The sequence below is a fragment of the Pyrgilauda ruficollis genome, unplaced genomic scaffold (assembly GCF_017590135.1).
Source record: "Pyrgilauda ruficollis isolate IOZ18807 unplaced genomic scaffold, ASM1759013v1 scaffold199, whole genome shotgun sequence".
Classification (NCBI taxonomy): Eukaryota; Metazoa; Chordata; class Aves; order Passeriformes; family Passeridae; genus Pyrgilauda; species Pyrgilauda ruficollis.
In genome coordinates this window covers 405,639-419,776 of record NW_024519095.1, presented here as the reverse complement: position 1 = coordinate 419,776, position 14,138 = coordinate 405,639, and the positions used below count along the sequence as shown (strand labels likewise).

The following is a 14,138-nucleotide window of genomic DNA, read 5'->3' as shown; positions in this document are numbered from 1 at the left end:
GATGAACAAGTTCAAAATACATACATGTGATCTGTTGACACCTGATTGAGACTGTGGACAAGCTGTGAAACCAGATTTTCATCCCTGCAGGCCAGAAGGCAGTTCACCTCTTCAGCTATCCGTCCATTGAAAAGCAGGCTTTTTGTTGTGGTAGCAGGTAAAGGTGATGGAAGAGGCAGCTGGTTCAAAACTGTTATTAGAAAACAGGAAGAACTTTAAAATCATTTCATGAGACACAAATACACAAATGTGGACACCCCCTTACTCTCTTAAGAGATTAAGAAAGAAAATCTGACAACTAGAATTAAAACACAGGGAACACTTCTGAATTTTTAAAAAATTCTTAAATTCACACAAAGAAACACACATTCCCATTCACATACCCACACTGGACTCTCTAAATATTCCAGAATATTAAGGTCTTTATAATGTTATGGCACCTTTCTCCTGAAGCCAAAAGCATGGATAAAAAATAAAAGGAAATGCAAAATTTTTGTAATTACATGCAGTACTGTAAGGGCATTGAGAATTTCAGTTTTCTACTCGGATCTCAATATTTAATCAGTGTTACCACTTTATTATAAAGCCTTTAAAGAAAAACCAGAAACACCAACCCATCAAAAAAACCAAACAACCCAAGAATCAATTAAACGCACTAATTAAATTCTCTCTTGTTTGTTCTTCTCTTCTTGTATTTACTCTTATGTAAACCATCTTCTCAAGACAGCCCTAGTATTGTTGGTTGGTATGTTCACTGAAATATCAATTCAGCCAGAAAAACTTACTCATAAATCTTATGGAAAGATTTAGTGAAAACATTATTTTAATCAGATTATAAGCACACTTCAATTTCTTAGGGCATTCTTTGGTCTGAAGACATAACACAGAATTGTGCATACAAGAAGGCTTGACCAGATGATTGTAGGGTTACACAGACCAAAGGAGGTTAAGCCAGGAGAGGCCAAAAGGCTAGATAAAGAGTAGGTCACCACAGTTGGTTCAGGAAAACAAGCTGACTCTAATTGCAAGTTACCAGGCTGATCACATCCCTGAGATCAAGGTTTTAACTGAACCATTAGAAACAATTACATTACAAAAACCCCAATCTAAGTGAAACATATTTTTCAGTTCTTTAACATTTTAAAATTTAAAAAGTGGGGTGATTCCAGCATGTTTATGCCTTATAATGTACGTCATTGCTGTACTTAGGAATAAATTGCAATTCAAATAAAAGTTTGTAATATATTAATATCACTAGCTTTCATTACTTGCAAGAGATTCCCTTGAATGTGCCTGAAACTTGGAAAAATTTGCAATATCAGCAAAACATACGGATTATGTTTTAGCATAAATTTAGCTAGCCTACTCTACTGCCTTCAGGCATCATATCATCCATGTTTTCAGGGCAACTGGCCTTGTCCATTACAGTTCAGTGTTTAAAGGAACTCCTGCACCAGAGGCTGATCAGTGATTTCCACCAGTTAAGCAACCTTACCTGCAAACACTTAATTCTGGAAAACTGTCCATAGCCAGAAACTACTATTTGCATCCTGATGGTCTGATACCAGACACATATAGTCATACATAGATACACATTAAAATACATAACCTGCATCCTTCATTTTAATACTCCAGAATATACCAGAAGTACATGAAGTGGGTTTTTCCTCCAAAACATCTGCCTTTTTTACTGTGAGCAATTAAATTCAATTGCTGGATATATACTTCCAGTGTTTCTTGGAAAGCCTCCAATTTTCAACAGTGTAACAACAGAAGTGCTTAGAAGAAGCACCTAAGGTCACTGAGTCCAATTATCCTCAGAAAACTGAGCTACAAAATCTTTCTTACACTATATAAACAAGATGCCTCTCTGTCCCTGCTGCTCTTACTGCAATGGTTGTTCTAGGTCCACACTACAGAATAATAAATCTCCTCTTAGTTTTCACTAGAAAATTTTTTTTGGACACATTATAATGATTTGGTTTTGTGTCAATATCAGCTTGTAATATAAATAGTTATTTTTCTTTCCTTGCATTTCTTCCTTCCTTACTTAAAGTCAGCACAAACACTTCACATGCTCCCTTTGCAGGCTGAACAGCAAAGAAAAAAGACTCAGGTTTAGCTGCTTATTTGTATTCTAGCAGTCATTTTGTGACCCTACTAACTAGTCCAAAATTAATGAACTAGTTTTCAAGTATATTCAGTATATTCTACAACTCTCTTGATTAGTTGCACACCAGTCTAATCCCACATCTGTCATTTTAGTGAAGATGATGTGATGCACGTTTTAGAAGTACTTTATCATTAATACATTTTTCTTTATTTGTATGGTACCCAGATACGTTACTAAATGATACTGCAAACAAATAATGAATTCCTATATTTTGTTTCTGGTTTCCTTAAGGGGCTTTTTAACCTGTATTTCATTTCATGCTTAAATATGCATGGGTTTTTTTTTAATAGACTTTTAGAATTAAAGCAATAACAAGGCTAACATATTTAATGACAAGTCTGATTTTAAACAGATTTAACTATAAGAACTCTAAAAATAAAAACCTCTTTAGAATTTTGAAAATGCAGATATTTACCAAAGAGGTAGAAAAAAGCATAGTAAAGACCAGAAAAAGAAGAGTACTTACGGTCTGTAAGACTAGCAATCCCTGCAAGAGTAGTGATGGGAACATGAGGCATATCCCCATTCATCCTGAAGTTCTGGGAGAGTAGTGCCTACACAGATATTTCAGTTCAGGTGCCAGCTATCATTACTTCCCATCTCCCAAGCACTAAACATAAAAAGAACAAAACCAAATAAAATCTCTCAGTTTACTTTTTTTAAATTTTACATTCATTAATATAAATGAAACACACCATACTACCTTTAGCTGCATACTAAGTAAATTTTTTCAAGAGTGGGTAGAACAATGTGGATTCTAAGTAACAAGTAGCATTAGCCAACTAAAAGGCAAGCTTCCTTCTGGTCTCAGAAGCAACCCCTTCATCAAAAAAAAAAGATGCAAGGTAAGGCAATTAAAAAAAAAATTGGTCAGGTTATTCAACACTGACTCAAAAACTGGTAACAAAACTCCTGTTAGTTCATGCTGAAGAGTAATCACACTTAATGCATAACCAGTTTAAGTAATTAGCTGTTACATTCACTTCCCAGTATCACAGAAGGAGGCATTTTCATAAAGAGACCAGCAAAACTAAAAGTAGTAATTTAGATTTAAAAATAAAGAAGCAAACATACTGACAAATACAAAATCTAAGTATATTGTAGAAGTAGTAGATCAAGACAAGATGTCTTCAATACATAACTCTGTCTGGACAACTAACTACCAAAAATTCTAATTACTTCCCTTGGGGAAAAAACAAAGTTTTGCCACCACTGAATTAGCTCATTTCTTTCCTGTAAAACAGCATATTTTATATTCAACAACAGAAAAAGGAATTAATTCACTTGGATTTCACTGATTATAAAGATCCCAAATGTAAGGAAGTCCACACTGCTAAAGGGAAACCAAAAACTGCAGTTCCAAACTATCAAACATCACACACTACAATCCCATAGTATATTGTGAAATTGACATGATTTTTCTTAAGACATTAAAGGAATTTGATATATGGTTACCTGTTGTAGACAGGCACTTGTGTTGACAGTTTGGGAAACAGTAAAGAGTCCTTACATAAGCGTTTCACTTATCTACATCCTCTTATACTCTTAACATTCTCTTATCTATCTAAATAATGATTTACTTACTTTACAAGCCTACATTTTTGAGAATTACATATAAAATACATACAAATCAAGAGATCCTGATAATTTCCTTCGTAATGTTCTTTCTTATGCCAAACCAACATGGCAACACATGGCAATACATCAAGCACCACTGCTTATAAATACGTACAGACTCCAAGACAAGGAAAAGAAATGTTACAAGGCTTTTTGTGCTCAAAGTCTTCATCAACCAGTGAAATTACCTTTTCAAAGTTTCCCTATCTGCACATTCCTCGAAAAACTGAGGTTAAACAGAACTGACAGTGAGTTGACTTCCTTTGCCACACCTGCCACAATCTCATTCTGACCTAAATTACTTTTTTAAAATTAAAATTACAGTACCTTGCCAATACAGAAATCTAGTCAGTAAGGAAAATGCTACAGACAGATACTTTGTGTGGATTGCTGTGTTTGGGGTTTTTTTTTAATCCAGGAGAAAACTTCCATCAGAACAGTTCCAAGTTCTACTCAGTACTCAAGGGTTTTTTACCCTAAATGAATACAAATATATGCAGAATTTCAGGGCTTGCCTAGTTGCACAAATAAGCAATTCTTAAAAAGAAATTTTAAGAATCAAAGAAAATGCTCTAAAAGAGACCCATAATGAGTCTGTGGCAATAAACCCACAGGAGATAACACTTTTTAAATCCAAGTTTTCACTGAAAGTCTAGAAACTAAAGAACACCTTTCACACATGAATTGTATTTACTATAAAAAAAATGTCATGTCTGATGACTTCTCCTGACTGAAACTTCTTCAAAGGAAAGTCCACGTCACCAGCCAGTATTATTGGAAATTTTTATGTAGCACAGAAACACTGAAATATAAGAAAAAAAAAAAAAGTCTATTCACTTTCACTTCCTCATCACATGAGAAACTGTCACTCCTAATTCAAGTTTGATTGGGGATAAAAGCATCATATAGCCAACCCAGGACAATTCCTAATTCAAGTATTACTGCCATAATAAAGATAATTATAGAGACATTATACAGGAATAATTCCTCCAAAATCAGACACTTGAAATTAGAAACCTTCTCCACAGATACAGGATAAGAACCTGAACCTGGCAAGGTCCAGACCTCAGAGTGGAGCAACTGCAGTGAGCAGGGGAAAAGTAAACTTTCTTTGTAAGAGAAGAGTAAAAGGGATTGGTTTGTTTTACTAACAAAACAAAGGTCAAGAGGGGATGTGGTTGCTCTCTCTAAGGCAGTCAAAGGAGGCTACAAAGGAAGAAAGCCACAGAGCAATGCTAACACAACAATAAATGGGCACATAAATGCAAGCAAGAAGAAAACCAGAACAGAGTTTTTCATCATCAGAGCTGCCAATTTCTCCAACAGCCTTAAATGAGTAGAGATAAGCAACACCACTACTCCAAAGACGGATTGTACAGATGTTACAGAAGGGACAGGATGTGGCTGTCTGCACCAGCTGGGGGCTAAGCACGGCAATTCAAGAACTCCATCTCTGACATTATGAAGTTTCTGTAAGCATGATGAAACGAATAAACAGATGAGAGTAAACAAGACAGAAAGAGAGACTGATGGGATTAAGTGATGGGATTAGTTTACAAAACAAACACAATATGAAGAAACCACATAGTAATATCTGGGTCCAAATACTACATCTGTTGTGTTGAGGGCAAAATTCCATCTGTTATAAAACTGGCATACAAGGCAGGATTCAAATCCAGAAGCAGAGACTAAGATCCAGTGAAACTACAACTCAAATTTGATGCTACTGAGAACATAAGAAAACCCATTCATTTTAAGATTTTAAGATCTCAAGCAGTTAGGGGAATAAAGATTGACAACTCAAGACAGTATAGGTTGTTTCATATAAAACATCAGTACAGCACGTAACAATAGCTTGACTGTTAGACAAGTTTTATTGGGGTTTTTCTCCTCTACCTCCATTCCCCAAATATAAGAAGAATGTAAGTTAAAAGTACTGTTGTAGCAGTTTACTATTAGTCAAGAAGAACAATAATTTTCAATATCTAAAAATTTTCCATTGCCAGGCTTGTTTAGTAATTGTTAAAAATAGTATAATATTTTTACCCCTTAACTGAAAAAATGAAACTGTTAGTTACATTAGCTGAATTACGGAAATTAAAGATCTGCAGTGGAAGGCTTTTAACCAGTGCATTAAACTGTAGTGTAGCAGTTCAGAAAGAATACAAGAAAACCAGTCTATATAAATGTATGAGGTCTTGTATATTCAGTATATAGGTACTTATGCTCTTGTTTCTTTATAAGAAAGAATGGATACCATAGAAGACATTTTCAGGAGGAAGGAACTGCAGTACACAAAGGAAGCAACACAGAGAATCCCTCAGTGAAAGAAAACAGTGAAATGGCAGCATATCTAAAGAATAACGCAGGAAAAAGTTATCATCATAATATACACTAATACAGAAAAGCCAAGCCAACATAGAAAGGGAAGTTGTATTAAAAAAAAAAGTTTAGGCTATGGTTAATAAGTACAAATTTAAAGTGTTATTTTTGTAAGTCATCCTTTTCCCTTTTTTTTCTTTTTTAAATTATCTATATTACCCTTTACTGCAAAGGCAAAATTAAGGGAGGAAGAGAGGATGAAAGTAAGTAACTGGGAACAATTTAAGTACAGACATTGACATCCAGCAAAGAGAAACTACAAGCATAAAAGGAAAAAAATAACAACAACCCAAGCAAACAAAACAAAAAAATTACCCTGTAAAAATAAAATAAGAAATAGAAACAAACTGCAGTTGTAATATTTTCAGATATTGCATTTAACTATCAATTAAATGATGAGAGGACTCTGACCACTGGTTATCATATAATGGTACAAGCTCTGCATTTATGAAAAACTCCTCTTGGTTGAGAAACTGTCGTGTCTCTAACGAAAATACCAGGTTTTCCGCAGTTGTGCCATGTGCATGCATGAGAAGAGTAAAAAACAAAACAAAATGAACAATCTGTTTATGCAGTAATACAAAAAGGCTCAGCAGTAAAGCACTGATAAGTAACCAGTCTCAGTACTGGGTAGTTTCCTAGGTACATTTAAATGTTTCATTTCTCCTTCTCCAGGGTATTCTTTAACTTATTATATTTTCAGATTTAAAACAATGTATTTATATGCAAGTGACCTGGTATTTTCCAAGAAGTAAAAAGGTGGATTAAAATTAAGTTTTAAAGAAAAGCTACGAAATTAGATATCTATGCTTTTCTTTTTTAAATACATTCTATTAAGTAGAGTACTTTAAATAGTCTTGTTTTATTTTGCTTAGATTATGAAATCTTTATTTAGCATTAAAGTACTTTAAAAAGCAGTTTCAGTTTCCCATATATTCAGTAACGTCACATAGATATAACCACAGCATCATGATCTTGACTTTTCTTCTTTTGCATAACAAAATTAAACTAGAATAACTATGTATTAGCTAATTCATAATTTAGATGAAGAGTGGACATTTTTCTTTTCTTTTAAATCAGCAAACCTGAATCACAAATTTATGAATCTTTGTCTCACAGTCAGTTTGAAACTTCTACATTTTGCAATAAATTACCTTTCTTGTTTGTTACTACACAAATCCTTGCTATCTCTCAGTCCATAAAGTATCCCTCAAAAATGCTTAAAGATTGAGAATCACAAAGAGAATGAATTAATATTCTTTAGTTCTCATTCAGGTAAGATACTGTGACTGAGGTACATCAGACAGATTTATCCACAAGAGGGCAGATTTCTGGTTTCTATTCCAGAGCTACAGTTTTATACAATGACAGTAAATTTCCAGAACTAAATGCTTTCAAAAATACTTCAAAAAACATACTAAAGAAGGAGATACGGTTGACAAAGCATAATCTAATATGTAAGTATCTGGGGAGGGGTAAGCATACATATTTACAATATAAAGCATTTAAAGCTAATTCAATCTCAGAAAAAGTCAGTATTGGAAATACTGAAAAAGAGTGAACATTTATTTAATCAGCTGCCTGATGCAGCTGTCTAAGGTTAAAATAGTAACACAAGAAAAATTAAACTACTGTATACTTATTTAAGTTGACAGCCAAAGAGGTGGTTGCAGAATGTGGGTGGAGGTAAAGGAGAAGGGAGGGTTCAAGCAGGGAAGAGTGTCTATGTGTGTGTGTACTAGTGAAATCTGTATGTTTCATTCATAAAGTGACCAGGCAGCAGAAGCAGTGATGCTGACAAAACAAGTGAAAAATGAAGAAGTTTGAGACAAGGATTACCTAGTACAACTTCTAAACCAGTATTAGCATAATGTATTTTCCTATACTAGGTTAACAACAAATCAAATCAACACAAACTACAATCATTGTACGAAAAAAAAAAAAAAAACCTTAGTGAAAAGTACTATACTGCACAATTTTAAGTTGCTTACCAGTATAAAGCAATCTTCAGGGAAAAAAAAATTAAAGCAGCCAGCTTCTTAATCTGTAATTACTACCACATTCTTTTGGGCTCTGCTGCTCTTATTTGATAAACAATGACACTGATGTCCCTCCCACCCAAGCGATACCAGTGACGGTGACACCACAATACACAAGAAGAGAAATCCCAGCACAAGCAGTGAAAGCACAGACAGAATAAAATTGGTCTGTGAATTCAGCAAAAGATACCCCCTAATGCAGGAGCACATGTATTTCTACCAGAATAAGCATCAGTCATGCTCTGTACATGTAAAAACTTTTCCTGGGGAAAGAAATAAAGGGAGTTGACACAATCAGACCATGCCCGAATTCAGACCAGGCCTTTTGTAGAGAACAGGTGCTTATAAGTAATATGCAGCTTCCTGGATCTGTGGGACAGTGGGACTGAGTGGGCCACGGCAAGTTTGCTGACAACTCTGAGCTGTGTGATGCAGAGCCACACGGGAGGGAAGGGGTCATCCAGAAGGACCCGGACAGGCTTAAGAAGGGGAACCGTGAAAACCTTGTCAAGTGGAGCAGTCATGATACTACCCATCACTGAGAAACGAACATGAAGGGAAAACATCAACCTACTTCAGTAGCTCATACATTTATTTCTCATCTGCAGTACATTTTCCACACGCAATTTTTACTCAAACAAAGAAAGCAAAGCTCTTTTTAGTAAGCATAGCCCTTGTGCTTGCTCAGGCATGTATCAGTGGCTGATATTAGATATTGTTCATTTTATTGGAAGAAAATAGCTAAGGGATGTATAGAAGAGCAAAAGCAAATCAAAGACTTCATTTAAGTCAGCTCTGCTGAATGGAAAATACTTTAGGTTGCAATACCCATCTTCATTAATAAAACAGTTGTGACAGGTATTAGGGAGGAAGTAGCAGCTTGGTTTTTTTCAACTTTCTGGAATGTCTCATGTTAGCTGTTAGTAGTGCTGCCCTTTCATAAACACAATTGTGTACTGACTTTTACTTGTATTTTAAAGACTTTTTGACCTTTTATTTGGCTGGAACTTAACCAAACTAAAAGCCTAGTGATTAAACACTGAACCAAAACCTACTTAATACTAGTCTCTTCCAATTTTTAGTTTTGCATTTCTGCACTTGAACTCTCAGATGCTTCATAAGCTTTACAAAACAAAACTGATATGAAATTAATCTCTTGAGGCAGCAGCTGATTTTATACAAGTCTTCATGACACACAATTTTTGCCTCTTTTTTGATTTTGAAAATAAATTAAAATCCCTCCAAACTTCTTCCATATACACTAAGAAAACAGACTCACCAGTATGTTTCTTTAGTAATCCACAATAAACACAAACATAAAATTCTATATAAACAGATTTAGTGAGCTGCATTTCAAAAATACATCAGTGCCTCTCCATACTTCAATTAATATTGATCAGTGATACGCTATTTTGTTTGTCTTAATATTCATCTTGTTGCCTGTTTCTCAACTTTAACTTCTCCCACATACAAGAGAGATGCTGTACAGTACTTCAGGGAGTTAAGATGCTTCTCTTCTGAATTGCTGTATTACTTCCCCTCATGCTCTAAACACAATGAAGCAGTTCCTCCATGCAAAGACTCTCAACTAGCCCTCCGTAACATATCCAGTTTCCCTCTCTCATATCAAATCCACTCCCACACAGCTCAGCTGCTGGATGAAGAGACACAGCACATGATACAGCCTCTTTCTCAATGGGAACACAAGAATCTCCTCTAATCAACAACCAATTTTCACAAACTAAACTGTCTTGAGGCTTCCAGCCTTTTAATGATAACTGAAATTTGCTGATGCTTTCCAAAATTGTAAGGTTGAGTGACTTACAGATAAAGAGATGACTAATGATCAATAGGTAGAAAACTATTAAATTAATTGGTGATTTTAATGACTGTGTGCAGAAACACAGAGTTTGTCCTACTGTACACATTTGCACAATTATGGCAATGTAATTATTTTTTTAATTTTATAGCATTCCCTACTGAAAATTTGTTCTGTTTGAGTCATTTTACATGAGGAATTATATATTGTTTATGCAGCATACAGAGCATATACTCTCTAAAGGAAAGTATGCTAACATTTAAGAGACAAAACATTTAATAGACAAAACCTATTAAATTCCCCCTAATGAAATTTAACAATTTAAATAAGATTACTAATCTTGCAAAAACATATTGCTTCAGAAAGTTGAACACAAAAGCAAAGGTAACTTGCAAAAAAACACAACTGCAGTGTTAGTGTCTAATAAATACAGTAACTGCATAGAGACTTCAAGAGATTAATTTTTCATATGTTTGATAGCTGATTTTAGTTAATGTTTGCGTTCTAAAACTGAGAATTACATAAGCCTTTTGAACAAACACACACCATCCAACCTAGCAATGCTAAAACTGTAAAGCTCCATGACTTTGTAGCTACAATTAGTGTCAGGATTCCCTGATATTTTCCTTTATGGCATTAAAAAAAATATCTTCCTATCCTATTTAGTTACAATCCCTATTAACATTATAAACAAAGAAGTTACAAATAAGCCTGTGAAACAGTATCACTAGTCAGCCAAGATAGTCCTTTTTTCTAATTCCACACACACTGGTCCGCTTCTGAAGCACAATGAACTCAAAGACAGCACAGAAAAGAAATGAAGAATACCTGGCGGGGGGAAAAAAAATCAAACACATTTAAAAGGTTATTAATAAACCCTGAAGCATAGTGCATGCAACATCTAGATGTATTGTGTTGGAATAACTGCTAATGAACTAAGGTCAAATGAAGACCAGCTTACCACGAGCAATTTGGGCTAGACAGTAACAATCTGGAATCTCTCAATAGCTAGGAAAAATTTGGCATTTGGTTTTGGTGTTTTGTCCTTGTAGGTCTCAGGATGGGTTCACAGTGCTACCTATCTACATAGTTCCCTGTGTAATTCTGAACTTCTGTTGTTGCTGATAGTTCTCCTACAGCTGCAGCAAAAACACAACAGAAGTTTCTTAAACTCAACAACTGTATTAAAAAAAAAAATTAAAAAAAAAATTCCTCTGAAGTGGTGTCTCTTTCACCTTACTGACCATCTTCCACATCTTACTCTTGATAGCCTGCAGATACTACACATCTAAACCAAAATTACACAGGAAATGCAGCAAGTACTTAGTGAAACTGTCCACACTGCTCACAGCCTAAGGCAAGCTCACGCTTCCATCAAGGTTAAGCTTTGCAACTTCCGAAGTTTTCAAACTTACCACTGCCAGAGCATAAACAAACATTCAGTCAAGAACAGTTAGATGAAATTATGCTGGTTATGCACAAAAAAACTTGGGGATTTCTAATGTGTAGCCTGTCCATCTTAAACATTCTCAGTTCACCTTCACTGGGTACTGCAGCAATACAAAGAAACACAGAACAGCTGTCAACAGTGAAAACACACTTGTAGAAGTCATAATTTAGAGCAAAATCAAAAGGTAATTATTTATGTGGATAGGAATGCCATAGCTCAGTTAGTATAAAACAAGTACAGTAAAGCATACTACTTTGAAGAAAATCTCCTTTTCATAGAAATTCTCTAAAACGTGCATCTGACTTTTTTTCTTTAACAAACTTAACTAACTGAAACCAGTTTGGAAATTTTCTTCATACCTGAGTAGAGCTCACTCAGTACAATATTTTACAGTAAAATAAACTCAACTGAATTTAAGCTACTAGTTCTGAAAGAGAATATAAACTCAAATGTTTAATGTAGCTCAACTAAAACACTTTAAATTATTTCCTCCTGTTAATTTCCATTAAAAAATCTAAAGTACTGTCATGTAGACAAGGATTGAGCAATGTCTTTATTTCTAATTATTTGAACAAAGTCATAAATTTTTAAGTAGTTCAGCTGAACAAAAATAATACACCTACAAACTAGCTTCACATTTGTTTTTCCAAGAAACAAGAACAATTTTAAGTTACACATTGTACATTTCCTATCAGAACTTCTGGTACAAACTTATCAATCATAATAAAATTGTGCAGAACATAGAAAACAGAAGATTACCTACAACATTTCAATATTGAACTAGTCAATCTAGTAGCTTACTTTCACCTTAAAGAGCAGAGCAGATCATAAACTGTGACACAAAGAGTTGAGAATTGAGGAGTGGTGAAAAAAACTTCATTTGCAGACTTCTTTGAAAAACACAGAACATGCCCCATCTGTCATGACTACCTCCTCATTTCACAATTCCACAAAGTACAAGGCTGGAAGAGACAAGGTCAAAGAGCTTTCTGAACAGTTCATGAAATTAAACAGCCAAACAAGTTATCTTTTGCTGAACTTCTTCCCACATCCCAAATGGATGTTTTTAAATTTAATGTCTTTGTATGTGCGGTGTGTCTAGCACTGGCCAAACACCAGTGGACCCTCTAGAATATATTTACTCTTTTCCTGCTGGGAGATAGGATTAGGAGGAAGGCAAAACAGGTTCAAAACTTTATAAAGTGGATCTAGCTTTTAATTGGCTTATTAACATGCTTATTCTCAAAGCTAACCAGCAATTGGTTTTGCCAGGCACAGAAGAAGCTCTCAGCAGCTTCTCTCAGAAAAAATCACTTCCATGGGTGGCTCCAATGCAAAGCCAGCAGAATACTCTAGTGTGGTTTTGTTCTGTTCATTTAGATCTGTTTCATCAGTTTTACACAATTCCCAAGGATGAGGCTGAGTCACAGAGTTAGAAAGCTGCAGCTCAGTTGCTCAGACAGGTGGATGTGCAGACATGGCTGTGCACTTATACAGACCAGGAAGGTGGATGGAAAAATGAGATAGATCTAAGCAGTAACTCCAACTGGGATTCCCATCCTGTTATGGAATTCAGTTTCTGCTGATGTGGAGGACAGCATAAGGACAGATAACTTAAAAGGAAGACAGACAGACTTCCCAAAACATTTATGAACGCTTGAAAAGAGCATCTAGCTGCCTGAAGGCACAATACACAAACTTACTGTTCCCTGACCTGTCTTTCTCCTGCTCCAAATGCTAATCATTTATCTCTGTCCACGATTAATCCCATTACTGCATAAAAAATGGTCTGCCCATACAGATATTTCTCTAAAACTCTCATTTTCAGTGTGCCACACAAAGAACAGCAGAAAACAAGTCACTTTAAATTTGACAGGACCACAAACTGCCATCACCTGTGCAGCTGAACAATGCCTTTCAGTACCAAAGAGAAAAACAGTTCAGGACAACTAATACCAGACATAGAACACACATTTGTTTTCCCTTCTTTGTTCCCCTCAGCTCCTTACCCTTTGAACAAGAAGGAAGGAATAGAGAACTACTATTACTGTGCTAATGCATCCAGGAGGTTACACATTTCATCTTACCACATTTTTCCTCAAAAAACCACAGTTGCTGAAGGAAGTGAACCTCTGGAAGATATCTTCTCCAATCTCCCACTCAAGCAGGGACACCGTGATGTCCAAAAAATTGCAGGGGTGGGAGTGGGGAGATAAACCCTCCCAATTAAAAAAAAAATCTATGGACTCAAATTGACTATGCCTTTTACTTTCTTTGGCTGAATATGTATTAAAGCTGACACAGAAGTATCTGATCAGCTCAATAACAAAGTAAATCAAAAAAAAATCAACCATTGAGACAACATACTGTATTAGACTTAGGAAAAATAGAAGTTTTCCAAAATCTAAGACTCCCTATTCACAAAGTATACAGCAACATTATATTAACAAAATTAATATTTTTAATGACTGCAGGATACTTTATTTTTGAATTCTAGTAGTCATTTTTCCATTTTCATTTTAAGAGCAAGCAGTGAGTTTTTTTTTTTAAGAGTAAGGTCCCATGGAAAGTAACATTTCTAATCGTGACAGTGACAGCAACAAGGCAAAAACTTCTCCACAAATTCAGATTAGCCTCAATCTTTAGACCAGGTAAGTT

General features: G+C 35.1%; 1 protein-coding gene across 1 annotated transcript in view; it reads right to left on the bottom strand.

The window, feature by feature from the left end:
- Positions 1-14,138, bottom strand: part of LOC121352843 (nipped-B-like protein) — a gene marked incomplete at its 3' end in the record, with an annotated part of 140,477 nt that overhangs the window by 89,811 nt on the left and 36,528 nt on the right. Inside the window, 2 exon segments of the mRNA XM_041466124.1 lie at positions 25-190; positions 2,640-2,783. Of these exon segments, the coding sequence (XP_041322058.1) occupies positions 25-190; positions 2,640-2,703 (230 nt within the window).